The following is a 27,367-nucleotide window of genomic DNA, read 5'->3' as shown; positions in this document are numbered from 1 at the left end:
AGTGCAAACAATGTTCTTGAAATCCCCGTGGATTTTAATTGCCTATACATCATTCTGCCTCTCATTAGCATGGATATGTTTCCTCCTGCGTTCTGATGACACTAACAACAGTGCAGGTTTCTCTGAACGCACCTAACATATTAACCACTACCAGGTTTTCTCCTTTTCCCTTGAGTAACAGAGTGAGCCACGGAACTCTGTGTGAACTATTCACAAGGGCAGTGAGTGGCAGTGTCTTATGCAGCCAGCATATTGCAAAGATATAAACAGATGGTCATTAACAGCTATTACAGCATCACATGCTCAAAAATCACTAACTTAGGAAAAGATGAAATACATTTAACTGAATTATTTCATTTCAAGTAAAATTATACATGAAAATTTATACCTCAAAAGATTTAGAATTTATTTTTCTAAACATTATGCCACAAAATTTTAGCAATTAATACTGCACTAGGGTTATTAAAAATACCATACTCATAGAACTTTTCAGGGACATACTGGAGCTAGCTCTATGGCACAGCGGGGTTGAGTAGCCACCTGAAAGAAGCACCAGATCCTCTACGGGTACTGGCTCGATGCCAACTGATCTGCTTTCAGTTCAGCTCCTGGCTAACAAATCTGGAATAACCAGCAAAACATGACCTAGCGGCTCAGAGTCCTGCACTCATATGGAAAATGCAGAAGAAGCTCCTGGTTGTTGGATTTGACCTAGCTCAGCCTGGCCTATGAAGCCATTTTGGTGGTGAACCAGCAACTGAAAAATCTCTCTATATATAACTTTACCTTTCTAATAAATAAATTAAATCTTTATATAAAAAAGAAGATACTAATATATTACCAAGTCTGTTTTAATTCCTGTAAAGAGAAAAGGAGAAGTAGTGGGAAATACCACGAATTTCTTACTTAAAAGAGTTGGGGTGGGTCCAGTGCGATGGCCCAGTGGCTAAATCCTCACCATGCATACCCAGGATCCCATATGGGTGCCATTTCAAGTCCCAGGTCCTCCACTTCTCAGCTAGCTCCCTGCCTGTGGCCTGAGAAAGCAGTAGAGGATAGTCCAAAACCTTGGGACCCTGCAGCCACGTGGGATACCCTGAAGAAGCTCCTGGCTTTTGGTTTCAGAAGAACTCAGCTCCAGCCTTTGTGGTCACTTGGAGAGTGACCAGCAGAAAGAAGATCTTACAGCTCTGTATCTCCTTCTCTCTATATAAATCTGCCTTTCCAATAAAAATAAAAGAGTTGAGGTTTCCCACTTGGATCATTCTCAATTCTGGAATCGAGAAAACAGAAGGTGGTTTTGATTTCCTGTTTTTGAACCATGCTCCTATATTCTTAGATAAACAACACACCATTTGCTAATAATCCCAATGTCTGAACAGGTTGTCTCCAAATGCAAGAATCTGCAATGACAAGAGCTATCTACAACCATACTTTATTTTCATAGCACCTGGGAATCCCATAACAGCTAACATTCATTGGATGCTTTTTTATTTTCCAGGAACTTTTCAGACTCTGTCTGTCTTCCATAATCTCAACAGAGAAATACCACTCATTATCCCAGTTTTACAGATGGGGGAAAATGTAGCCTGCTGAATTTAAGAAGATGGCCTCAGGCCATTGGGAAGGAAGGTAGCTAGCTGTTGGATGCAGGCCATCTCAAACACTGCTTCAAAGATCATATTCTCAGCCTCTAAGTTGTGTTGCTTATGAATAAGAACAGCAACCAATGTAGTTGTCTCAATTCCCTGATTCTAATGAGATCACTCATCACTCGGGAAAGGCTTTCATTTCCGCACTCTGAAGCCCACTCTCTGCCCACGAATGGTACAACAAAAAAAAAAGAAAAAACTTCTTTCACATCCGGGCTTTGTGAAGCTTTCAGTGGTTCACAGGCTGTACCCCAGCACTGCCTCACAAAGCCCACCACAGCTTCAGCGGGCGCAATGAAAGGAATAAACACAGCATGTGTTATATGAGAAGGCCAGCCCTCAGACCCAAAGAGATCTCAGTTACAACCACGCCACTGGGGTTAAAGCACAGCCCACGCCATCACATCAGTTTTTCCAATTATGGACCTGAGAGATAGAAAGAAAGAAATATTGAGCTAACAACAAAGCTTCTAAAAATGTCCTTAACCTATAATGAAAAGAACTCAAGACAACAGCAGCCCTAGGTTAAATCCTTGTTCTCTCACTCCATTCTCTTTGACCACCCCCATTTTCTCAACAACTAGAGGGACCTCATCTATCCCCAATTTTAATGCTCTTCATTTCTTTTTCTCTAGAAGTTTGACTTGCCTTGAAAGTGCTCCCAGGCCCTCTCTCCTGAACTATATTCTCCTCTTCATCAAGCCCATTGTCCTAACAGATTGGACTTGGAAAGGGAGGTTCCTTGGTGAAGCAGCCCCTCTTTGCAATGGACGTTAGGCCGCAGATGTCCTTTAGTGTGACTTCCAACAAAGGTTTATTCTTAAAATTACTAAACCAATCCACACCAGGTAGTGAATCACAGTCACCTTGCTCAATCACACATGACCACGGTGTTTGCTGCTGCCTCCTTTGAGGCATTTGAGACAGTGGCAGGGGGGCAGGCATCATGGTGTACCATGCTAAGCCTCCACTCATACTTCAGCCTCCCACATAGGCACCAGTTGCAATTCTAGCTGCTCCACCTCCAATACAGCTCCCTGATAATATGCTATGCCTAAAAAGGCAGCAGAGGAGAACCCAAATTCTTGGGCCTCTGCACTTACATGGGTGACCTGGAAGAAGTTCCTGATTCCTGGTTTTGAATTGGCTCAGCTCCAGCCATTGCAGCCATTTGGGAAGTGAACCAACAGACGGAGGAACTATCTCTATCTCTCCTTTTCCGTCTGCTAATAGTTCCTTTTGAATAGAGATAAATATTTAAAAGAAAAAAAAGCCTTAGAAAAAGAAAAAAATAATTAAGATCCTTCCAAAGCTCTGTTGACTTTGGTATCCTCCCATTTCTTTTTTTTTTTTGGCTTGTATTTATTAATATTATTATGTTCCATGACATTTGTAGGTATGGGGATCCTCCCCTTCACCTCCCCTTCCCCATTTCTTCTAAACCTGATTCACATAACTCAAAAAGAAAAAAAAAATCTAAGTTTCACTTGGACCAAGCGTAGGTTGATAAGTGTAAGATAAGGTTAAGAACATACACTTAGGGAGAGAACGCCTACTGAAGGACAAATGAGACAGAAGAGTCACTGCTATCACCTCTAATCCCAGCTGACTCCCAGAAATGCCCGTCTCCACAAAGGGCTGCATTTTCTGACCAACTGTGCTTTGATTCAAGCAACACAGTAAAAGTAAGCAAAACTTCATCTGATTCTATTTTATTGTGTTCTCTGTATAATTTCTAAAAACATATATAGTAATTTTCCTTCTTCTAGTTGCACATAAAAATTCATCACCATAGAATCACCCTGCTCATTTTGCAGGGGCAGGCTCTGTGTTGAGAACGCCACGTGAGCACAGGCCAGGGAGCAGGTAGGCACAGACTTGGGGAATACAGCAGATTGTGACAACACACATGACCAACGGACACGCTTCCTAGCACATCAGTATCTCAGGTTTTAACCCCAACTTACTCTTTATAGTACTGCTTACCCACTGTAATTATCTTGAAAAATCACAAAAAAATAGAAAAATGTCCAATAAGCCAACACATCATGCATCACTGTGGAACAATGGAGTGAACCTAGCCACATTGAAGGACCCGGCTTCTCCAAACAAAAGCTGAGGAAATGAATGTGCCTTAAGGGTGGACATTTTTCTCGCCTACTGAAGTCAGGAAAACTCTCCCTCTAGAATGGCTCTGACTGGCAGATATTTTCCAAGAGAAGACAGCTGAGTTAAGGGAGGCCTGTAGTCATCTTATGTCAATGGCTCAAACAGTAGTTTCCTCCAGCTCACTCAGACACACAGTTGGATTTCTCTTGCAAATTATTGACTCAATATGCCTGTAGTTGTTTTCCTTCTTTCAGTAGTACTTGTCAGTTAAAAATTATAAATGACTTCAAGTTGCTGGTATCTATTTCATGTGGCTTTTAGGGTGGTCAGGATGTCTAACTCAGGAAGGATAAAATGACAAAATGTTCTAGGACTCAAAAAATCCTTACACTACCATGAATTTTCCAGACTAAAAGCTACTCCTAACTGGGCTGTTTGGGAGAATATCTTCAGATAATTCTATTTTGCTAACGAATCATTAGAAAGGAATCAAAGAAAAAATAAAGATGCAATGGTACTACTAGGCAAAAAGTTAATCTATAAACTTATATAGAACATGCTTACTGTGGTTGAAAGAGAGAAACCACATACAGATTGAGCAACAACTCATCATATTAGGTGTCATAACCTTAGGCATTGGCATTTTCCAGTCGTTTCGGATGGCACTCATAAAGATGGCAGAAGTAATCCAATCCCTCAAGACCATTTCCCAAACAGAAATGCACTTTCGAAACAGACTTAGCAGAAGCAACATATTTCATTTATTTGTTTGTTTCCTTACTCAAGAGACAGGACACACTCCCACCAACTGATTCACTCTGCCTATGTCAGCAAGAGCCATGGCCAAAACCAGGAACCAAGAACTCAACTCAGGTCACCCATGCAAGTGAGTGTTAGGAACCCAGTACTTCATCTATCACGGGCTGCCTCCGAGGATCCGCAACAAGAGGAAGCTGCCAACAGGAGCAGGAATTGAATCCAGGGACTTTAGTGCAGGTTTAGGGTGTCTCACAAGACTTGGCTAAAAGATCCCCCAAGAAGCAACATATTTTCACATTTACTCCTAAGGAATCAATGTAATCTTTTAAAAACAAGCAGTGTATTTAGCACAGCCAATAGATACCAGTTTCAACAACAAGTCAATCCATTAATAATACCTACAACAAATATGCCTGGGAAAATTTTCAGAGTAGCACAGTCACAGATCAGAGTGAGAGACAAATACGACTTATATGACTTTCACATTTTACATGAAAATGAGTTTTTTAAAAATTGCAAGCTGGCCCATGTAGTTTTAAAGTGGAATTTCCCATTCAGGATTTGGGATTCCAACCAATGTGCCTGGCTTACTACCTAGTAACGAACAAAAGCAGTATGTTCAAGTCAGTTCTTAACTGAAAAGCTATCCACAAAAGTGTCAATAGTGAACAGCTCACAGTTTGCCCAGTTCTAAATGACACACCAAATTCTTTCACCTTAATCTTTGAAAGAAGAATGGAAAACCCACCTGGTATTACAAAATTCCCTGGGAATAGAAAAAGAAGGAATAAGAGAGTAGCACTAGCCAGTGATGTGGTTAACAGGATTGTGAGCCTGGAAAGGAAACCTCTGTAAAATTACCACCTCATCAGTTTGGCTGCGGGGAAGCATCAGGATACACCAAGGAAAAAATGATATGAAAATAAATGGAACAACTAAAAGTGTTTGAAAACTTCACATTCATCTCAACTGCAGAGTATTCCTCCATTAAATTTTTTTTTACCAAATATAATACTACAAAAGTACATAATGCTTCAGAAATAAAACTGGGCTTCCAAGTGGGGCCTTTATTTTCCATCTCCTTTCTCGGATGCCTGCCTCCTACTTAAGACCAACTTTTGGCAGGAACACAGAAAGTGTCTAGATAGACAAGACAAAGGAAGTCTAAGTGAGCAAATGCTGGCACTCATAAATGAAGCAGTCTTCTGAACACCAAAGAGCCCAAATACAGGCTACACAATGCTTCCTAAAAAAAGGTTCACTTTTTAAAAAAGTGAGACACACACAGTTCTCAAAGATCAGTAAGGCAGTGTCCTGGATGAGTGTCTTCCGCTGCAAACTGACAAACTTTGGCAAACGTGTGTGAACAGAGCCTGCAGGCACACACCCTGTGCACAGTCCTTCAGCAGAGTTCAGCGGCATATTATCAATGCATGCAGTTACTCACTTGTCTCCGTCTGTAATGAGCAAAATGCGAGAGTCCTAACACTGTGGCAAGAGCTCCTCCTCCAACCAGAACAGTCCCTTTAACTGCCTTTTGAAACGCCATTTCTCAGCCTACAAAAGGAAACAGAGACAGAGACAAAGTTAATTGGAATTTTGTTATCACAAAACAACCGCAATATCATTAAAAAAAAACTTCGTAGATTATGAAACTATGTTAAACTAGAAAAAGAGACATAAAACAAGGAAATTACTAACATATCAACTCGTATACCACAATTCAAATGTAATCATGAAAATCTAGTTAAGGGTACTGATTATACAAAAGTTAATCCCAGATCCGACAGGAATTAAAGAAAGAAAATCAAAGGAACGGGCAACTGAAAATATTTAAACAGTATAAAGTCAAGAGAGCTGTGAAAAGAAATGTCACGGTGTATTTGACAAAACTTCAGGTTGTCCTTGCAAATTTATTCAAGAGTGCATCCCCTCCAGAAGGAAAACTGGTGAAACGTGTGGGGCGCCCGATGTGCAGGAAGCGCCAGGCCTGCTTCTGCTTCTGTGGCAACTGCAATAACACAAATTGTGCTACAACCCTCTTTCCCTTGTTTTGTCCTTCCTGACGAAGCTCTCACTAGAGCCAAAAGTCAAGACTCAATATATTTCCTTTGCTAAAAATGCCTACACTTTAGAGATAAGAAGTAAAAAGATATCATAACATAATTCTTTCACAAAGTAGCCTAATTAGCCTGCTGGAATACCTTCATCAGAAGAACTTCCAAAAAAAAAAAAAAAACAAAGAAAACTATTTTTAGCTGGAGTTGCATGACCCCATAATTTCTAGAGGAAACGCTTCAGATTAGGCAGGCTTTCATGCCCACTGTGCATTCTACATAAAGTTAACCCTTGTGTCAACCTTGTGTTAACCCTGACTTTTCTTTCATTTGGTTCCCACTGCTGAACTGAACACGCAGTTTAGTTTTCAGAAACCAAAAGGGGGAAAGAGCCACTTTGTGACTCAGAATTGAGCGATTTGATCTGCCTAAGACTTTCCATTCACAAAAGCAACTGGCATGCCCACATCTTACACGGAAGCTACTACCCCTTTTTCCTATATGGGTGAGGTCTGATTTGTCTGAACAGCACACCGTATGCTATACTGATGTCTCATAATTCAAGAATGCATTCACTATGAAAGTAATTTTAAATATACAATACTAAAAAAAACCATATCTCAGTGTAAATTATGATACAGTAAAATATTGAAGGTCCATCCTGGACAGATAGTATTATCATACTACTCCAAGCTAATAAATGTCAGTACAGTTCTAACCACAATTCAAGAGAAAATTCATTGTGGAATTCTAAAAACTATATACTAAAATAAAAGTATTTCTTAAAATTTTGTCTTTCATTTCATTCTTTTTTCAAAACTCCTAAATTCCAAGGCTTTTTTTTTTAATAAGATGATTAGCAGGAAAATATTTCCCATGCACACTCAACTGCTAGAGGCATCATTTTGTTATTGTTTGTTTGTTTACTATCTGTTGTCTATATAACTTTCCAAGGTAATTGAAGGCATAGCTGTGGGCTGGCTATGGAATTTCAGTCATCAGACAGCCAACTCTAAGCAACTCGTGAATAAAAGCTCCAAGTTAGCAGGCACCTATTTACTCACCATCCCATTCAAGGCATTACTGTAAATGTTCATATGGGTGTCTGTCATACAACGATGGAAACCCTCACAGCCCAGAGAGAGCAGGCTGTTTTAAGGTCACCTGAGTCCCATGGACAAGTGGGGACGAAGAACAGAGGCCTAGTTCTGTTTACCTAAACTATGCTTGAACCCATTCCATATAGACAGCAGCCTGGTGATCCCCGCTGGATGTGATCTGGGTGGTTGACTTCAACTTACCACATCATCACTTCTGTCTAGTTGATAATGCCATTGATGACTTCACAAAGGGCACCACATATCAACATGTCCAACTGAGGATGTTGTGTTTAACAGCCAAAGAAAAGGTCTCAGGCTCATTTGGTCAGGTAGGGTTAAACTAGTTTACCCAAATGTTTGGTGTATCTGTGTTCTTTCCTGTCCTATGTACTTTTCCCATTTGATTTGTCTCAGACCAAAAGCTGCAAAGTCAGATATTTCCATGTGTTTTCCCAAGTAGTCACTGATGCCAATAAAAACTTGCATTTGTGTACTATTTTACAGTCAGCCATAGTCTTAACTACAATCAATAAAAGGTTTTCTTTTTTATAATTTCACAGAATAATATGTGCTTAAGAGGCCTTCCATTGTGATCAAATCTTTCCATAAGATCATCAAGCTAGGGCCTGGCATGGTAGCCTAGTGGCTAAAGTCCTTGCCAAGATCCCACAGGAGCACTGGTTCATATCCCAGTTACTCCACTTACATTACTACTCCCTGCTGGTGGCCTGGAAAAGCAGTTGAAGATGACCTAAAGCCTTGGGACCCTGCACACACGTAAGAGACTCAGAAGAAGCTCCAGGCTCCTGGTTTCGGTTTGCCTCAGCTCTGGCCGTTGCGGCCACTTGGGGAGTGAACCAGCAGAAGGAAGATCCTCCTCTCTGTCTCTCTCTCTTTCTCTGTCTCTCACTCTCTCTCTCTCTGTGAATCTGACTTCAATAAAAATTTTAAAAACTAATAAATAGTTTTAAAAAGCATCTAGCCAATAAGCCACTTTTATACTGTTTCAAAAACCTAAACACAAAATCAGTCCATTTCACCTGGCTCTACTAAAATGATCCCTATTTTCGCTTTTATTATGGATGCTATAATGGCAACAGTCATTGATTGGATATTTGCTAGGCAAAATGGTCCAGGGCTTTTAGTTTTTACACACATCAGCTCATTTTACCTTCAGGGCGCCTAGTTTCACAGAAGAGGCAGGTGCTATTCAGAGAAAGTGAAGAATTCAGCCAAACCACTCCCCATGCGCAGAAAGACCTAGACTGCTTTCGGCCTCTGAAGGCAACTTCTCCCCAACAGAAAACCTCAATTCTGCTCTTATCTCCAAGTGAACACCCTCCGTGTACAATCCCTTATCATTCAAGTCTTTCGAAGGCAAGGAAAACACCTTTGACCAAGTATCTATCCATTACCAGATAACGTAAGAACTCCACTTCGATGATGAAAGAATGGAAAACCAGATTAACAGAAACTGCATGCTGCGTGTCTATTGATATTACACGCGAAGAGGAAAAGTTTTTACAATAATTACAAAGAACAATAATCATTTCCTTCTAAGTGTAAAATGCAGTTGGAAATCAATAGCTCTAGCTCACAGATGAGCTAGTATTAAAAACACAGCCCTAGTGATACTACTATAGCATTCAAATATACAATAGAAGAAACAACAAACTTGTTTTCCTAATAAACCAAGGATGAATTCTCATTGGTATTTCTATCTAATTTAACCAACAATTTAGTAAGTACATTGATTTACCAAAGATTATCTCAGATTACATGAATCAAAATCCATTTGAGTTAGTTTCTCTCTCTCCCTCTCTTTTTTTTCTTCTTCCAAAAAGATCCTTACAGCATATTAGAGATCCCCTTTGGCCAGAAGGGTTGGAAGGAGTGTTACAGGACTAGACAGTGGGCTAGGGACTAACAGACACGTCTCTAGGCTGTTTGTCCACAAAAACTCATCTGAGTAGACAAAATATCAATTTCTGCTAAGACTGAATTTGTTTTAATTTTGTTTGATGTTTCTCTCTGGACAGTGGCCATTGACAGCAACCTTTCTGGAATAGCTTTCTCTTTTTTTTTTAAAGATTTATTTTTTTTAAAGATTTATTATTATTATTATTTTATTGGAAAGGCGGATATACAGAGAGGAGACAGAGAGGAAGATCTTCCGTCCGATGAGTCACTCCCCAAGTGAGCGCAACGGCCAATGCTATGCCAATCCGAAGCCAGGAGCCTCTTCCAGGTCTCCCACGCGGGTGCAAGGTCCCAAAGCTTTGGGCCGTCCTTGACTGCTTTCCCGGGCCACAGGCAGGGAGCTGGAAGGGAAGCGGGGCTGCCATGATAGAACTGGCGCCCATATGGGATCCCGGGCATGCAAGGCGAGGACCTTAAAAACTTGCGCCACCGCACTGGGCCCTGGAATAGCTTTTTCAAGCAAGCCACTCAGTAGAGAGTCCTCCCTGGCTCAGGTATGAGCCCTCACTGGCTAAGTTAAGTCAGACTCAAAGACCCAAAGTGAATGTCCAAACACAAAAATCACAGAAACTTACTACTACAAGACTGTACACAGATGAACTCGGGAGAAAACTCAGACACCAGCAGATTTTTTATTTAGTTTGTATTTCGTATCTGACTGGCTGAGTTCAAAGTGTAGCCCATGAGGGTTAAGCATTTTTCACATCTGGACTTAATACCTGTAGATGTAAAAGGCAAGCACGGTTGGACTGCTGAGCATCTGGGTCTGCAGAAAGAAAGGAAGGACCTCATTCCTACACTGAATCTCAGACCCCCAGAGCAGCAGCAAAGTCCAGCTCCCATGCTGTAGGGTTGTACAATGCCCCCACAGTGCATCTCATGGCAAAGCTGTCACCCTAAGCAGGTCACCCAACGCCACTCAGTGCATTCCATGAGCAACCCACTGCTGATGGGAGACCCACCCCTCAGTGGCACAGGCCCCATCAGCTTCCAAGTGCCCAGACTATGCTCACCATCACACCCTGGACCCACTTCAGGAGTTCCTACTGTTAACCCAACCAATGATTTTTCCCATAGCATACTGTAATTTGCTGCCATTTTTGTCCAATTCAATCAAACACCTGAGGCTTTTCTTACTGAAATGTGAGAAAACATCTTGAAAATAGAAAGACACAATCCCTATCCTACAGGAATAACTATTTATTGCAGCCATTGTTGCCATTATCAAAAAGCTATACAGCCTTTGAGGCTGGCATAACGGCTGAAGCCAATTCTCCACCTGCAGCATTGGCATCCCATTTGGGTGCTGGCTCTATTTCCAACCAATCCACTTCCAACCCAGCTCCCTAATTATGGATTATGAAGGCAGCAGGAGAAGGCTTAAGTCCTTGGAATCCTGCATCCATGTGGGAGATCCAGATGCTCCCAGCTCCTAGCTTCTAGATCAGTTTAGCTCTGGCCGTTGTGGCCATTTGCGGAGTGAACCAAAGGATGAAAGATCTCTCTCGCTGAGTCTCTCCTTCTCTCTGTAAATCTCCATTTCAAATAAAAACAAATAAATCTTTAAAACAATATTTTTTTTATCTTTTGCAATAACTCATTAGTTACTGTAAGCTCAAAGAGCCAGTATCAATTCACAGCATAAAATAATCCTTGTCATTAGTAAATGCCAAAAAGATTAGCAGCTCAGTGCAAGGCAGCTAAGCTTCCAAATAGAGAAGAAGCCATGCACGACTGTGAAACAGAGTGTCAGCAGCTTCTGTCCTGGGTTTCAAAGGTAATAAAAGGAAATGAGGGCCCAGGGCGATGGCCTAGCGGCCAAAAGTCCTCGCCTTGAACATTCAGGGATCCTATATGGGCGCCAGTTGTAATCCTGACAGCCCCATTTCCCATCTTGCTTGTGGCCTGGGAAAGCAGTCCAGGACAGCAAAAAGCCTTGAGACCCTGCACCCATGTGGGAGACCTGGAGAAAGTTCCTGGATTCTGGCTTTGAATCGGGGTAGCATCAGCCATTGAGGTAACTTGGGGAGTGAATCATCGGACAGATTATCTTCCTCTCTGTCTCTCCTCCTGTCTGTATATCTGTATAAAAATAAAATAAGCATTTAAAAAAAATGGAAATGAAATGACTAGCCCTTGGGGAAACCAGTTTGGCCAGACCTCCTGTCTGCTAACAAGGCAATAAAGTACTAGTTAGCAGAAGCTCAATGTAGGGATTCAGTTAACTGAATAGAATCCAAGAGGGATCAGAGGCCTTCTGAAAACAGCTAGTAGTGGGGCCCGATGCAATGGCCTAGCGTCTAAAGTCCTCGCCTTGAGCGCACCAGGATCCCATATGGGTGCCGGTTCTTGTCCCAGTAGCTCCACTTCCCATCTAGCTCCCTGCTTGTGGCCTGGGAAAGCGGTCAAGGACAGCCCAAAGCTTTGGGACCCTGCACCCATGTGGGATACCCGGAAGAAGTTCCTGGATCTTGGCTTTGGATCGGCATAGCATCAGCCGTTGCGCTCACTTGGGGAGTAAATCATCGGACAGAAGATCTTCCTCTCTGTCTCTCCTCCTCTCTGTATATCTGTCTTTCCAACAAATAAATAAATCTTAAAAAAAAAAAAAACCAGCTAGTAGTGTGGGCATGAGTATTAGTACTGTGGGCATCAAGTGAAGCCAAAACTGTGATGTTGGCAGCACTTCTGAATGCAGATTCAAAGTCAGGCTGTTCCACTTCCAATCCAGGTTCCATCTGAGGCACCTGAGAAAGAAACAGAACCCAGCTCAAGTGCTTGGACCCTTGTACCCACATAGGAGACCAAAGTGAACCTCATGGCTCCTGGCTTTTGGTCTAGCCATACTAGCTATTGCAGCCATTTGGGGAGTAAGCCATCTGATTGGAAGCCATAGCTTTATCTCTCTTTTTCTTTTCTTTTTTTTTTCTGAAAGAGAAGTTTTATTTGCAGAGTGACCAGGTGAATATAGAAGAGGGAAGAATAAAGAGGGAAAGGGGAAAGCACCTTCCAGAAGAAAGCTGGGAAGTGGGGTGCCTCTTGAAAGGAGAGAGGGAGAGACATCAAAGGCTTTTTGGAAGAGTTTTGAGATTTTTTTTTCCCTCATAATAGAACTATTATATTTCTGATGATGTTTACATAGATAGAAGGATGCATGCCCATGAGTCACTGATTATGATGGGAAGGGTCCAGAAATGAGGAAAGTGGGTGAGACAATTGCTTCCAATCTTTTTTTGTGGGGGAAGAAGGAGGGTTCCTGTATTTGGAGTTCTTAGTACCCTGATCCATCCGGGAGGGGTCCCAAAAGAAACCTCAACAGAAGTGACCCCAGACCTGATTTCTGTATGTTCCGGCCAGTGTGGGGTCCAGCTCTCTCTGTCACCCACGCTGGCCTACACATACACATTTGATGGTTGCAGTTGCTGGGTCCAGCTCTGTTCCCAGCCCCATTCATATGCAAACCAAAGAATGCTGTGACCCAGCCCAACCCTGCCCACCACAATTGGGCCTTTCACACACCAGCAGCAACTGCAGCCCAGTCGTAGCCACCCCTAGTAACCCCCACCACATTCATCCACAGCCCAGTTCCTATGCACACCAGCATGTGCTGCAGACTGGTCCAGTTGGCTCCGCATCCCATTCGTGCACTCATCTGCAGGGACTGCTTTCTGACAGAAGAGTTCTCCAAGCTCCTCTGTCAGGTCACCTCAAAGTCACACATCTCATGTACAACAGTAGGTGCTTGGTCCTGCCTGACTTGGCCCACCTCCTGTCCTGGCAGACACAGTGGTCTTGCCCAGGCGGCTCATATCCACTCCAACTCTTACCTTTGGGTGCTACAGCCCAGCGCCCTGCCTGATCTACCCCAAGGCCTACCTCTCATGTGGCTCAGTGGGTGCCAAGACCTAGCCCGGCCTATCCTACATCCACCCTTGCTCTCGTGAGCACCAGCAAGCGTCAGAGCCTAGCCCAGTCTGGCACACCCCATATCCAGTCCACACCCATGCCAAGGGATGCTGTAGCAGTGTCCAGCTCATATCATCGCCCAGATTCTGGCTCTCACACTCACCAGAGGAAACCACAGCCCATGTGGGACATCCCCTTGACTCCCCAACCAAACCCACACAGACCTTGCCTGTGCTGGTGGTTACTCTGACTCAGCCTGGCATGGACTAACCCCCATCTTGGCCTTTGCCATCAGATGCTGCAGCCTGGCCTGGTCCAGCCTGCCTTCGGTTCCAACCCTACCACACATCTGGTTTCTATGACGTTTCCCAGGAGGGATAAGTGATCTTAGTTTCTGCGGTTTTCTTCCATTGAGAAAGAACAAGCAGCAGGAAGGTAGGAGAGAGGGGAAGACAAGCATTTGCTTCTGAGACTCTTTCTTTGGTTCTCACTCTGGGATATCATTTTCTGAGCCCAAAAACAGAGGGCCAAAATATTGACAAATCTTCTTCACCTTTTACAAATAAATGAGAAGGAGAAAATATCCAAAAGAAAAATAAGCTATATAGCCTACTGATTCAATCACATGTACAAGGAATCCAGGTTGCTTTCTAAACTAGCACAGACCAGTGCAAGCCTTCCAATTCCTATAAGAATACCAGTACAACTGAGAAAATTTCAGAAAAATGGTGCTCAACTAAAAATGGCTGAGTGCATCAACTACTCTCAAGCAGTTTACAATCAATATGTAGGATGAAATAGCAAAGTCTGTCCCGTAATGCTGCACTCAAACTAGCTGTGCTGCACTAAGTGTTACAATATTCTAGTAGCAAAGAAAGCAAAGGTGATACATCATCATAGTGGAGAAGTGATTGATTACAACTAGAATTAAAGAGGGCTTTAAAGAAGGAGGCTTATGAACAGTCTGCAGGAAGAAAATATTTGAGGGGGTGAGTACAAGGTCTGAAAATACTAAGATGACTTAGGAGAGAAATAAGAATGTAGTGTTTGGTAGTATTAATTTACTGATTTTGCTGGAGACAACTCTCTATTAGAAGTGAATGCTATGGGCCTGGCGTAATAGCAAAGTGGTTAAAGTCCTTACCTTGAATGCACCAGGATCCCATATGGGCACCAGTTCTAATTCCAACGGCTCCACTTCCATCCAGCTCCCTATTTGTGGCCTTGGAAAGCAATCGAGGATGGTTCAAAGCCTTGGAACCTCGCATCCACATGGGAGACCCGGAAGAAGCTCCTGCCTTGGGAATGGCTCAGCTGTAGCCATTGTGGCCGCTTGGGGAGTGAACAATCAGACCAAAGATCTTCTTCTCTATCTCTCCTCCTCTTTGTATATCTGCCTTTCCAATAAACATAAATAAATAAAAAAGAAGAAGAGGAAGAAGAAGAAATAATAGTGAGCATTACAGCCCGACACAATAGCCTAGTGACTAAATCCTCGCCTTGAACACTCAGGCTCCCATATGGGCACCAGCTCTAATCCCAGCAGCTCCACTTCACTTCCAGCTCCCTGCTTGTGGCCTGGGAAAGCAGTCGAGGACAGCCCAAAGCCTTGGCACCCTGCACCTGCATGGGAGACCTGGAAGAGGCTCCAGGCTCCTGGCTTCAACTCAGCTTGGCTCTGGCTGTTGCAGTCATTTGGATTGTGAACCAGCAGACGGAAGACATTTCTCTCTGTATCGGCTGCTCTCTGAATCTGACTTTCCAGTAAAAAATAAATAAATCTTTAAAAAAAAGAAAGAAAAAGAAAAAGTGAACTTTAGAAAGATGACTCCAGAAGATGTTTCTACAATACTCACTGGCAATACAAAGTTCTGTGTAGCTCATGGAAGATGTTGGCCCTCTGATTTATAGTGTTTAAGTAGAGTTTTGCATTGAAACCCATGAACACATAGTTTCCAATCAGAGAATAATGGAACAGTCACCGTGTGAGTAGATAAGAGACATGTATAAGACAACACTGAAGTTCCAGAGGTACAGATGGATGCTTCAGAGAAATGCCTGATGACAGCCCGCAGTTAGAGACCAGACAGGACCCGACACCTGATCACACGGAGAAGCAGGGAGACCCCGAATACGGTAAGAGTTGTTCACCTAGGCAGCTTGGGATTAGCCCGAACATGACATTGTTAAGAAACCAAGAGGATTTAAAGGAGAAAAGGAGCTTGGTATGGAATTAAAGAAATTTAAAATCTTGACTGAGATTAGAGAAAACAATAAAATAGACAGTTATGTGGGTTAAAAACGTTCCAGTGAAATCAGAACTAAAGATGTGGCCGGGCATCAGGGACCTGGGACGGGTGGGAGGCTGGATTGGGCTTCTCCCTTTATCTCCCCCTTTACCCCAGACACAGGGAAAAAAATGTGAAAATAATAGTCTTACCTACTTTCCTGTAGCCCTTGAACCTTTGTGTCCTAATTAACTATGTAAAGATTGTCAAATATAAAGGGAAAAAAATGGAAAAAAAAAGAAAATTTATATAATAAAAAAATGTGGCTGGGGAGCTTATGCCTGAAGCTGGGCAGACATAAACGGTTACACAATAACATGTACATTAGTGTTAGCAAACAAAAACTTGTCTCACCACTTCTCAAAGCTTGCTGAACCTTTTTTTTTTTTCCTGAATGACAACTGCACCTTACCTGGCCAAAGTGAATTACGAGCTGTTCTGTTAGGATTCTCATTTTAGACAGACTCTATGCATCACAATCCCTGAGCAGTCACTGCTGTTCAGGGACATGACAACTCTCCCAATTAAATTACACATTTGAATAAACTATACACTTTAGACTAGTAAAAACAGGTGAGATCCACCTATCAAAAAAAAGTAAGGGCCCTTCCTTCCTTCCTTCCTCTTGGCAAAGTGTGGAAGCTGTCTGTGGTCTCTGGGACAGGCCAGCAGGGAGCGCAACTGGGACCAAGGGGATTGCTGTGGCCATCCCTGGTCCTGGTGGATGGTTACCTAGGCTTTCAAGGAACCCGAGGAACCCCTACCTTTATCAGATCTGTTTTCAGTCTCACTGGCAGCATTTGGCATCGGCAAGTGGCCCATGCTTTCATATTCAGTTAGCTTTGGATGCCTCGGGACCTCTGATCTCCGGGACCGGAGCACTTGAGTGTGTGCCCGACCTTCACGCATACAACTGCACGTGGAGCCACCGTCTCCGTAGAATCCGGTGCAAAGGAGAGGAACGCCCCCAGGTTCACATGGAAGACAAGCCTGCCCGCTTCAGTGAAACAAGTGAAGACCTCAACTACCTCTCCAAAAATGCAAAAAATAAATAAAACAATAAAGTTCCTGATAATGAAGATCACGTGGTGGACACAGTTATTGGCACTTACAGCAAAATTGCATGTTCATGAGATGGATCCATTAGCTGAGACTGGGAGAGATTTCCAAACCCAGGATAGGCAAGGCCTATGTCCATAAGCAGCAGGAAGCAGGTACAGAAGCTGTGATAAATCTGTATCCTTTGGCAACCCTTAATATTAAGGGTCAGAAATTTCTGTGGTGGGAATAAAATGGGATAGGTATGCAGCTATAGGGACACAAGTTAAAAGCCACAGTTCCAAGTAACCCTAACCCTTACCTGCAAACAAATGACCCCTTCAGGATGTACCTCCTCTCCCTTGGGGCCGGGGAAGGTACGAGGTAACCTCTCCCCATGAAGAACAGCACCATCTCCCTGTACTCACACATGATAGAAGGTTTTTACTACCTAAGGAACTTGGATTCAAACCAGAATAAATTAGCATAACAAGCCAGTCAAACCAGCTGTTCTGTAAACCGAGGACTTGGTCCACTGGTCTGCACCAAACAAGCTCAACATGCCACAGTGACTGAGATACATAAAACCTGCGCAGACTCCCCTGCTCACGGCCTGGGCAGAACACAGAGGCTGGCTGATCCAAGCACACGGACCCCGGGCACGTGGGCAACTAATGGAGCTCCTGGCTTCAGCCTGGTCCATCTCTGGCCATCACAGTCATCTGCAGAGTGAACTAGTGGACAGAACCTCTCTCTTCATCTCTCTCTATATGTAGCCCTTTCAAATAAAATTTCCAAAATAAAAAAACGTTTTAAGGAAAAGCTGAGGCTGCCTGCATCTGTGACACTAGCAGCCCATGGAAGATGCTAAAGGAAAGAAGCATGCATCAGGTCCTGAAAAAACAACAGACACATTTGTCCTTCAACCACCTTCTTCTTCAAGCCTTCCTTTATTATAACAAAAACAGAAACAAGCAAACAAACAAAAGAAAAACACAACAACGTACGGTTCAAAAGAATACATCCATGGAACAACATCTAATGACAAACAAAAAGACTTCTCTGAAGTCACCGAGAAAAGCATTCTCCCAACACAAGATAAATCAAAGCAAAGTAAGAGTCAGGAGAAAAGTCAGAAATGCCACGAGTCCTCAGCCTCTGGATGTATAAAACTCTTAACTGTGGCTAATGAGGAAGCTGAAGCAACACAGCCCAGCACCCAAACTCCAGCTCTATCCCTGACCGCCACCCCCAACGCAGAGCCAGGTGGCTTTAAGCAAGTGCACATTTTTCTATTTCCAACCCATTTCTCCAGGAAATTCTAATGCAAGAGGGGTTCAACCCAAACAATGGAGGAAAAAACTCAACAAAAGAGCATTTTAATAAGAACAAAACAGAACAAAAATTAAAAAGGGGGAATGTGAAAGAAAACACTGTGTTTGTACTAATTCACATAGTTGAAAGACAAAAACAGTACTTTGGCAAACCCCCCAGCGATTCTGTTTCTGGTGCTCTGGTGGGTCGTTGGATCTTTTTAGGAGCAAAGGCAAAGCTGTGAGTGCCAAGAGAGGATGGTTAGCCTGTGGATGTTCCTCAGCCTCAGAGGAGGATCAGGGTCTGGCAGCTTGGCAAAAGCAGGAATTAACAAAGAGGAGAATCAAAAAATGCAAGCAGACAGTAAAAAAGGAAGAAATAGAGTGGATAACTGTTAAAGTGAACCAGTTAAAAGGCTCTTAGATGGAAATGTATCTCAAATATTACACAAAGGTTCAGATGTGCAATTGTTGTGCTTTCTTTTAACTTACTATGCAACGTCAAAGCTATTAATGAATACTGTATTTTACAAAGTGCTCTCAACCAAAAAATATGTTGAAAGGGAGGGGACCGTGCATGAATGCGAGAATGTGTGCTTGCACTCCAGTACTCATTTATTATTTAAAACCCAATCTTCTACAAAACACTGTTGCTGTTTCCAAGGCAATTGCTCTACAATGTTACTTACATTTTCTGCCTTTTATAAAATGCATACTAGAACTATAGTCAAAAATTTGAACCCCATTTCTTATTTTCATGAGATTCATTGTAAAATTCTAAGAGACTGTTAACTTCATCTTTGCTACCAACAGATTTTTGTTAATTAAATGCAAATTATCAACATTGAATTCATAATGGAATGGTTTTCATTGTATGTGCTTTGCACAGAATTACTATAAAAATGGAAAAAATTTCAGACAGTTCATTCAATGGATTTATTTTCGCTTTCATTTTTTAAAACTTTTTTCAAGAGGCAGACAGAGACAGGCAGACAGAAGAACTCTCATCCACCAGCACACACCCAAATGCCCAGCCTGGGGCTGGACCAGGGCATCTGTGTGCGTCAGGCCCCCAGCCACTCACTTATCGCCCGCTGCCTCCTAGCATCAGACACCAGAGCCAGGAAGCGGGCTGCGGTGCTGTGAGATGGGATGTGATCATCTCAACCACAAAACCAAATGTGGGATCTTATTTCCCATTGGCAAAAGTTTAATTTATATATTTTACTTTATTCAAAAGGCAGAAAGACAGAGAGACCAATCTTCCATTTGCCAGTTCACACATCAAATGCCCACAGATGCTGAGCAATGCCAGGAGGCCGGAACTCAATTGAGGGCCTCTTGTATAGCATAGTAGAAACCCTGCCACATGAGCCATTGTATGTGAATCAGCAGCAGACTGGATGGAAAGCAGAGATGCCAGCCCTCAGACCAGGCACCATGATTGGGACGCAGGCATCCCAAGCAATATCTTATCTGCTGCACCAAGCACCTGGTGGTATCTTCCATCTTAAAGTTAAAACTGAAATTAACATGCATCTATATAATAGGCATATAATGTTTACAGTCATACAAGGCTTTAATCTTCCGTTAAAATATACATATGCCTTTTTCATTTACCAGACACAAGGGTCATTCAAAAAAGGAAAAAAAAAATGCATTTGGGTGTAAAACAATTTGAAGCTGATGAAAGTTTTTTTTATTTTTGTTTTTCATGAAATTCATTGGCTACGAATCTCTTGAAGATCCTTTGCATGCAATTTAGAGTAATCCTGACATAAAATAGCTCTTTATATAAGAGAAAATCCGGAATATACCTTACAATATTGCCAGGCTAAGGAATCTAATTTGCAACATAACTAATATGACATTAAATAAATTTGCATTTCTATATTGCCTAATAAAATGACGATAGCAGACACAGAAAAAGAATGTTACCAAGGAAGCTGCCTTCAGGCTTTCTGCACCTGATCCTTTTGGTGGTAAGAAAACCATTTTTTTGAAGCTACATGTTGCTACAGAATCTCCTGCAGTACCTAACAAAACTCCAACATGGAGTTCCAAATGGGTATCATTTTTTCGTAAAGATTTATTTATTTATTCATTCATTCATTCATTTATTATTTTGGTCTAAACGTCTTTGAAGTTCAAGCATATAAAAAGTATTCCAAAAAATCACTGAAAATGTGTATTTTGAAAAACCACAGCTCCCTGTTTGCGGCCTAAGAAAGTAGCAGAGGACAGCCCAAGGTCTTAGGACACTGAGCCCATGCAGGAGACCCAGAAGAAATTCCCAGCTCCTGCTTCCTGGTTTCAGATCTGCTCAGCTCCAGCCATTGCAGCGGCCACTTGGGGAGTGAACCAGCAAATGGACGATAGTTTTCTCTGCATTTATTTCTCTCTATAAATCTGCCTTTCAAATAAAAAGTAATAAATGTTTTTGGGCCCGGTAGCTTTGTGGCTAGAGTTCTCACCTTAGATACACAGGGACCCCATATAGGCACTGGCTGCTCCAGTTAGCATCCAATTCCCTGCCTGTGGCCTGGGAAAGCAATTGAGGATGGCCCAAAGCCTTGGGACCCTGCACCCATGTGGGAGACCCAGAAGAAGCTCCTGGCTCCTGGCTTCAGATCAGCTCAGCTTGGGCCACTGTGGCCACTTGGGGAGTGAACCAGCTTATAGAAGATCTTCCTCTTTGTATCGCCTCTCTGTAAAAATGATTTTCTAATTAAAAACAAACCTTTAGAAATTAATAAATTATTTCTAGAAAAAAAATAATAAACTGTGTGCAAATTAGGGCCAAATCACACAGGCAATGGCTGCAGGCAAAGGAATGTGAAACGTACAGCAGGCCTAAGAATCGTGTATTGCCTAACTTTGCTTAGTGATTACACTCCCTAAAAATGAGCCTTAAGTAAGCAAGAAGCAGATAACAGGAGAGATTGAAGAAACAGATTGTTTAAAAAAAACCCCATTCAGAAAAATCACAAACATAATTTCAAATCCTCTAAATTCTCCATTCTCACATCAATAATGATATAAAGAAAATACATTACATTTGCCTTACTTTTGCAAAAATACCGACTCAGTCTGTATTTCTATCTCAACTATCAGGGCTTATACAGTATTAATCTTGAAATCTTATTCTCTCCACTTGAATGGGGCCTCTTCTCCAGAGATTTTTCTTTTCTTCTTTAAAAGGTCTTGAGTATACTCTAAGTGGAAAGCATTCAAGTACTACTTTATAAACAAGTCTAGCCAGCGTGCATAAGCTATTCCAGTACCAACATAACACAACTAAGACCATTACATGCGGGAAAATACATAACAAAGTCAATGCTCAACTTCTCTAAAGCTGTCAGCAATTTAAAAAAAAAAAGAATTTTATGTTCTTCCAAGTTTCAAAATACCCAATTTAAAATATATATATAACCAGGGCATATTCTGGAAAGAGAGATTAAGACTTGTCCAGAGCATTGGCTCAACTGGCTAATCCTCTACCTCCAGGCACAAGCATTTCACAGAGGCACCAGTTCAGGTCTCAGCTGCTCCACTTTCCATCTAGCTTCCTGCATGACCTGGGAGAGCAGCGGAGGATGGCCCAGTGCCTTATGATCCTGCACTGTGTGTGGCGGGGGGACCCAGAAGAAGTTCGTAGCTCCTGGCTTCTGATTGACTCATCTCCAGCCACTATAGGCACTAAGGGAGTTAACAGCGGGATGTAAGGACTTTCTGTCTCTCCTCTCTGTAAATCTGCCTTTCCAATAAACATAAATAGATCTTTTTAAAAAAAGGAGAAAAAATGCCTAATAATTCTGTTTCTTCAATTAATTTGTTTCACGATTTCAGGCAATTCATTTGAATTTATGGAAACTTCCTCCAGGAGATATCTGAAAACGTCCAGGTATTTTCACTTTCAAGTATTATTTCTTTATGATTTTTATTCATCTAAACAATACAAGAAAAAACACAAGAATACTTAATACACTTAAGGTGGTATCTATGTTCTGTTTAGTGAGCACTGTCGGATAATTAAGGCTTGAACTCATTTAATAGTTGTGTAAAAGTAAATACAGAACTAACAGCAAATACAAAGCCCCTGCCTTCCAAGGGGTTAGATCTGTGTTAAGTTCATAATTAACATACTCAAAAGCATGCTTAACATACATTTAAAATTCCTAAATTATTTTGAATCCAAATTTTTTAAACGCAACCCATGCTTTATTTTCTTAAATAAAGAATATTATCTATGAATACAAATATTCATGATGTGTGGTGACCCATGCATTCAAGTTATGACTAAATAACAAACTTTGATTAGCTCTTCCAGGGGCAGTAGAAGGGTTAACCCTGTTAACCCCTTCACCAGGCGGCCTTCAAGTAGGGACTGCTCCATATGAACTCTTCCTCTAGCTGCTTTATAAAATCTTCCTGTTCTTTCCAAATTATCAAGCTGACAGCAGTTCTATCCATTGACCTCTGAACTCTCCACCTCGCTTCTCACTTATTATCAGTATGGTCAGAAAAATCATGGCCAAGGAAGACAGAGCCATGCTTCAAACACAAATAAACAGCTTTGAGCGAGGCAAATGGAACTACTTGGTGGGCTGCCATTTGAATTTTCAGTGTTCTGGCTCTCACCATTCAAGAGCCCTTTTTCCCTCTGTTTATGTTCTAGGTGACTGAAACTTCAAGATTTTGCTGTACACACTCAAAAATTTTAAATACTGTCCTCATACATACTCATAGGCTAAGCTGTATAAAAGAAAATTCCTACTTTAATTCTGTCTCACCTGTTCAAACCCATATCAAACAGGAAAATCATGGTCAAATTCTACCCTTCTGCTCTAGAAACAAAGCCATTTTCTTTCTTTCTTCCTTCTTTCCTTCCTTCTACCTTTCTTCTCTTCTCCTCCCCCTCCCTCCTCCTCCTCCTTCTGCTTCTTCTTCTTCTTCTCCTTCTTCTTCTTCTTCTTCTCTCCTTCCCTCCCTCCCTCTCTTTCAGGAGAAGGGTCTTCCAGGCAGAGGTATTCCTCACCTCCTGGGAGGGGGTGGCAGGCACTGACTGGCAACTGTGGCTGCAGCACAGTAACTGATGGGCTCGGAGAGACAGACAGGTGCTAAGTTGCATAGGACCTTCTCATGCAGAAGGAAAAGTCTGCTCCAGTTTAGTTTCTCCTCCTGCAGTCTCACAACACAGAAATCCTTGCACAAGATGGTGCAGGCTTAGGGGATTCACACCCCCAGGCAAGTAATCAGTTCTGTAGTGGACACTGGCAGGGTGGCCACTGACTTAATTCTAACATTGCACACCCGAAGAGAGCATCAGATCCCACAGGTTGAGAGTTCAGTGCTCACAACCGCCCTTTCCAGCTGAAGACTCCAATCATGTGTCTCAGGCTGCAATACGTGCTGTCCACTGACTAGTTATAAATTAAGGTTCCCACAAAATGCTTTATGAGTTGAAGTAATTGCTTGAACAGTAAACAGAACGCATTTTCCCATATTACCTGAAGTATATTACAAAAGACACAGATACAGTGATGCCTCGAGTCAGGATGGGCACAGGTGTGGAGCACCCACACCCCTCCAGTGCATCACCCTCCAGGCACACTCCAAACTCTGCTCTTTCGATTTTCCACTGAGGTTTCATAATGCATGTATGACTGCTCACAGACTGGATAGGGACTTCAAGCCAGGCCTGTCTGTTCACTTTCTACGGAGGTCCTGTGCTCACCACTTCCCTTCAGGCGACAGGTCTAAGGTCCCTTCGTAAAGCAGAATGATCTCATGACCTACTATCGGGCAAGTGCAAACCAAAGAATTTCTTAGAGCCAGTTCCATTACTGAAAGGCAGGAAATGATGATGATTAGAGTTTCTGTGACTCATCTAGGTAAAAGTGAGACGCTGGCCTCCGTGGGCTGCCCTGGGACAGCTCTGAGCCATGAACAGGGGATGAAAACACAAATGTATCTATCACACACCTCCCGGTAGGAAGGTTCCGATTCTGACGGGATAGGGAGAGAAAATCAGTGGAGTCAAAATATTATGGGATTTGCTTGAAAAAAAGAGAAACACCTTGGAGAAATGTAAACAGTGACTTTCAAGATAACAACAACAAAAAGCAACCAGTCTTTTCTTTAGGATGTCATTAGTCATATTCAAGATCAGCAGATGAAAGCTTGAAATGGGATCTTAAAGAAAGGAAAATGGGAAGAGGGACAAATCCACAAGTAAACAGTTAGAAGTGCAAACCACAATCAAAAACATGGCCTGCAAAATGAAAACAAGTACTTTAGGGATCATCTTGAGTTTTAACATCTATTGAACTTACATACTTGAGAAACCTGCTCTGTCCCATCCAGTCTAACAAGCTGGAAACAATGAGCAGGGAGTCAATTTAGAGAGACACTCAAAGCGGAAAAGCAGAAATTTTTCATATTTCTGCTTCCCCGGGTTAGTGAATTTGCACGTGACTTCCTACCACCAACCTTCACACACATAACTCATTAATACTTGAGTTGATTTTGGACCTATATTGTAAGAGAATCTTGGGTCACATATAAACAGGCTGAAGCACCCACCAATCATAGGCTGAGAATTAAAGAGCTGTGTGAATCTTATTGACCCAGTTGAGTACCACTGTAATAGGCAATAGAACCCGCATATGATTAATTATAGTTATTTATATTTATGGGTTTGAATCTTAAGGATGCCTAGTCTATCCCCATTTTATTTCATAGTTTTCCCCCTGTTGGAAACTGAAGAGCAAAAGTCAATTGCCTGAGTGCTGCTATCACACTGGAAACTAAAGGGCCATGCATTTCAATTCCAGCTCAAGAAACACTCTGGCTGAGTGTATGCAATTCACCAGACCCCAGTGGGCTAGGCTCACGCTGTTGTCAGTCAAATCACATGACTGCTGGAAATCAGCAGAGCACATTAGCAATTTATACTCAACAGCCTCTCCTCACCCATTATTTCTGAGATGATGTTAAACTAATCCAAAAAAGAGTCAGCCCCCTAGTTTGAGGCTCTGTTCTTACCATGAGGCAGTCTGCAGGCAAGTGAATCACAAAATGGCATTTCTAACAGGATGCCTGTCAAAACTCCACATTCCAATGTCACTGTGGCGACCTTCAGGCCTGACCTCACCCGGTACACTTGTGCCTACTCCCTCGGTCATTACTTTGGCAGCTGCCAGCAGCGTGGTTTGCTTTTCAGACTCTGTTCTGAGGTGGTTGAGTGTTCTGCAGTGATCACAGAATGGGCAATCAGCCACCTGAGCTGGCACTCCATCCCATGACAATCTCAAGCTGAACAAAGCCACCTGACTTCTCTGGACTGTAGTTTCCTCACATAAGGGATGGACAACATCTGTGCATTCCTTTATTCCATGGCACTTCTGGATCTCATCACACTGGGTTTTTGTCCTACACAGCCCCCTGCCATTTTTCTCACCCTAACGGGGCCCTGGTGTTGGGACAGCAGCCATACCATATGACCATCCATACCCCAAATGAATGAAAAGCAGCATTTTATGTGGATTTATATTATAATAAAGTGAAGAAAGTGCTAGAAATATGTGCATAGATTTAAATAAAAAACTCTAGACTTATTTTTTTTAACTCAGGAATCCTTTCTACGTTAATTATATTCTACATGGTGGTAGAATAATGAGCAAGGAGAAAAATATGAAAAGAGCAAAAGTAGTTTAAAAGTATGTATGTGCATGTGTGGACATATGTCATGTATATACACACACGCATGCAAACACACATATGCATGAATGCAAGGACCAAGAAATAGCAAAAATGTTCTTTAAAATTCTCATTGCTGAATGGCAGGGTTATAATTTTGTTTTCTTCCTTTAGAGTTGTTCTGGAACTCTAAAATGAGCATATATTATTCTTATAAGAAAAAATACACACACATACATATATATATATGAAAGAAGTGAAAAAAGTAAGAATTCTAAAGAGCATGTTGCAACTGACATTTGACTAAAACCCATATATCTGACCATTACTTGAGTGATTTCCCTATTATACAACTTTCTCATCTTTAATGAACTAGAATAAAAGACTCATATAAAGAAAGGAAAAGGACAGTTTACCTTCACAATTTATGAAGAATTTTAAAGCAAGAAACGGAAGACGTCAAAGAATTACCTACATTACTGTAAAGAGTCTGGAGTCTCCACCCTAACCAGAATGAATTTGTCTTTACACAATAACCTTAAGTGCTGAACAGTACATAAACCAGCCTGAAATTCTCTCAGGGATTTCAGATTTCACAAAAGAAACTTAACTAGAGACTCCAGAGCTGAGCAAACTTCCCAGAACTTAGCATTCCTCAGCATTCAAGTTCACAAGAACAGAATCTCTCCCTCTCTCTCTTTTTTTTAAAGATTTATTTATTTTTATTTCAAAGTCAGATATACAGAGAGAGGAGGAGAGACAGAGAGGAAGATCTTCCGTCCAATGATTCATTCCCCAAGCAGCCGCAATGGCCAGAGTTGCACCAATCCTAAGCCAGGAGCCAATAGGTCTTCCAAGTCTCCCATTTGGGTGCAGGGTGCCAAGGTTTTGGGCCATCATCGACTGCTTTCCCAGACCACAAGCAAGGAACTGGATAGGAAGCAGGGTCCCTTGGATTAGAATCACTTTAGCCACCTGGCCACCGCACTAGGCCCAAGAATAGAATCTCTTCAGTCAACAACCCAGCCAGGGGCTCCCTCCTGTGCCAAAAGCAGCCCACAAACACAGAGAGACAGAAGGGGGCATCCTCTAGATGGAGCCGACATCCCCTTCCCTCCCCAGACTGTGACAATTCCCTGCTTACCTGCAGGAACACACTGCCTGCTCTAAGCACAGTCAGGATCCTGCTAACCACGTGGTACTGCTCTTGACATATCACAGTAATAAAAGTGACTCCTCAGGCCAGCGCAGTAGCCTAGTAGCCAAAGTCCTGGCCTTGAATGTGCCAAGATTCCATATGGACACCACCTATAATCCCGGCGGCTCTGCTTCCCACCCAGCTCCCTGCTTGTGGCCTGGGAAAGTAGTTGAGGACGGCCCAAATCCTTGAGACCCTGAACCCACATGGAAGACTCAGAATAGCTCCTGGCTCCTGGCTTCGGATTGCTCCAGCTCCGGCTGTTG

At 42.3% G+C, this 27,367-nt stretch overlaps 1 protein-coding gene across 1 annotated transcript in view; it reads right to left on the bottom strand.

Moving 5' to 3' along the window:
• GPD2 (glycerol-3-phosphate dehydrogenase 2) overlaps positions 1-27,367 on the bottom strand; it is a 146,616-nt gene that overhangs the window by 100,179 nt on the left and 19,070 nt on the right. The window contains exon 2 of the mRNA XM_040971590.1: positions 5,968-6,077. Within this exon, the coding sequence (XP_040827524.1) occupies positions 5,968-6,069 (102 nt within the window). The 5' untranslated portion in view covers positions 6,070-6,077. The remainder of the gene's footprint in view (positions 1-5,967; positions 6,078-27,367) is intronic.

This window comes from Ochotona curzoniae, unplaced genomic scaffold (assembly GCF_017591425.1).
Source record: "Ochotona curzoniae isolate NIBS_2020 unplaced genomic scaffold, NIBS_Ocur_1.0 contig_2210, whole genome shotgun sequence".
In the NCBI taxonomy this organism is placed as follows: Eukaryota; Metazoa; Chordata; class Mammalia; order Lagomorpha; family Ochotonidae; genus Ochotona; species Ochotona curzoniae.
This window is presented reverse-complemented; position numbering and strand designations above follow the sequence as displayed.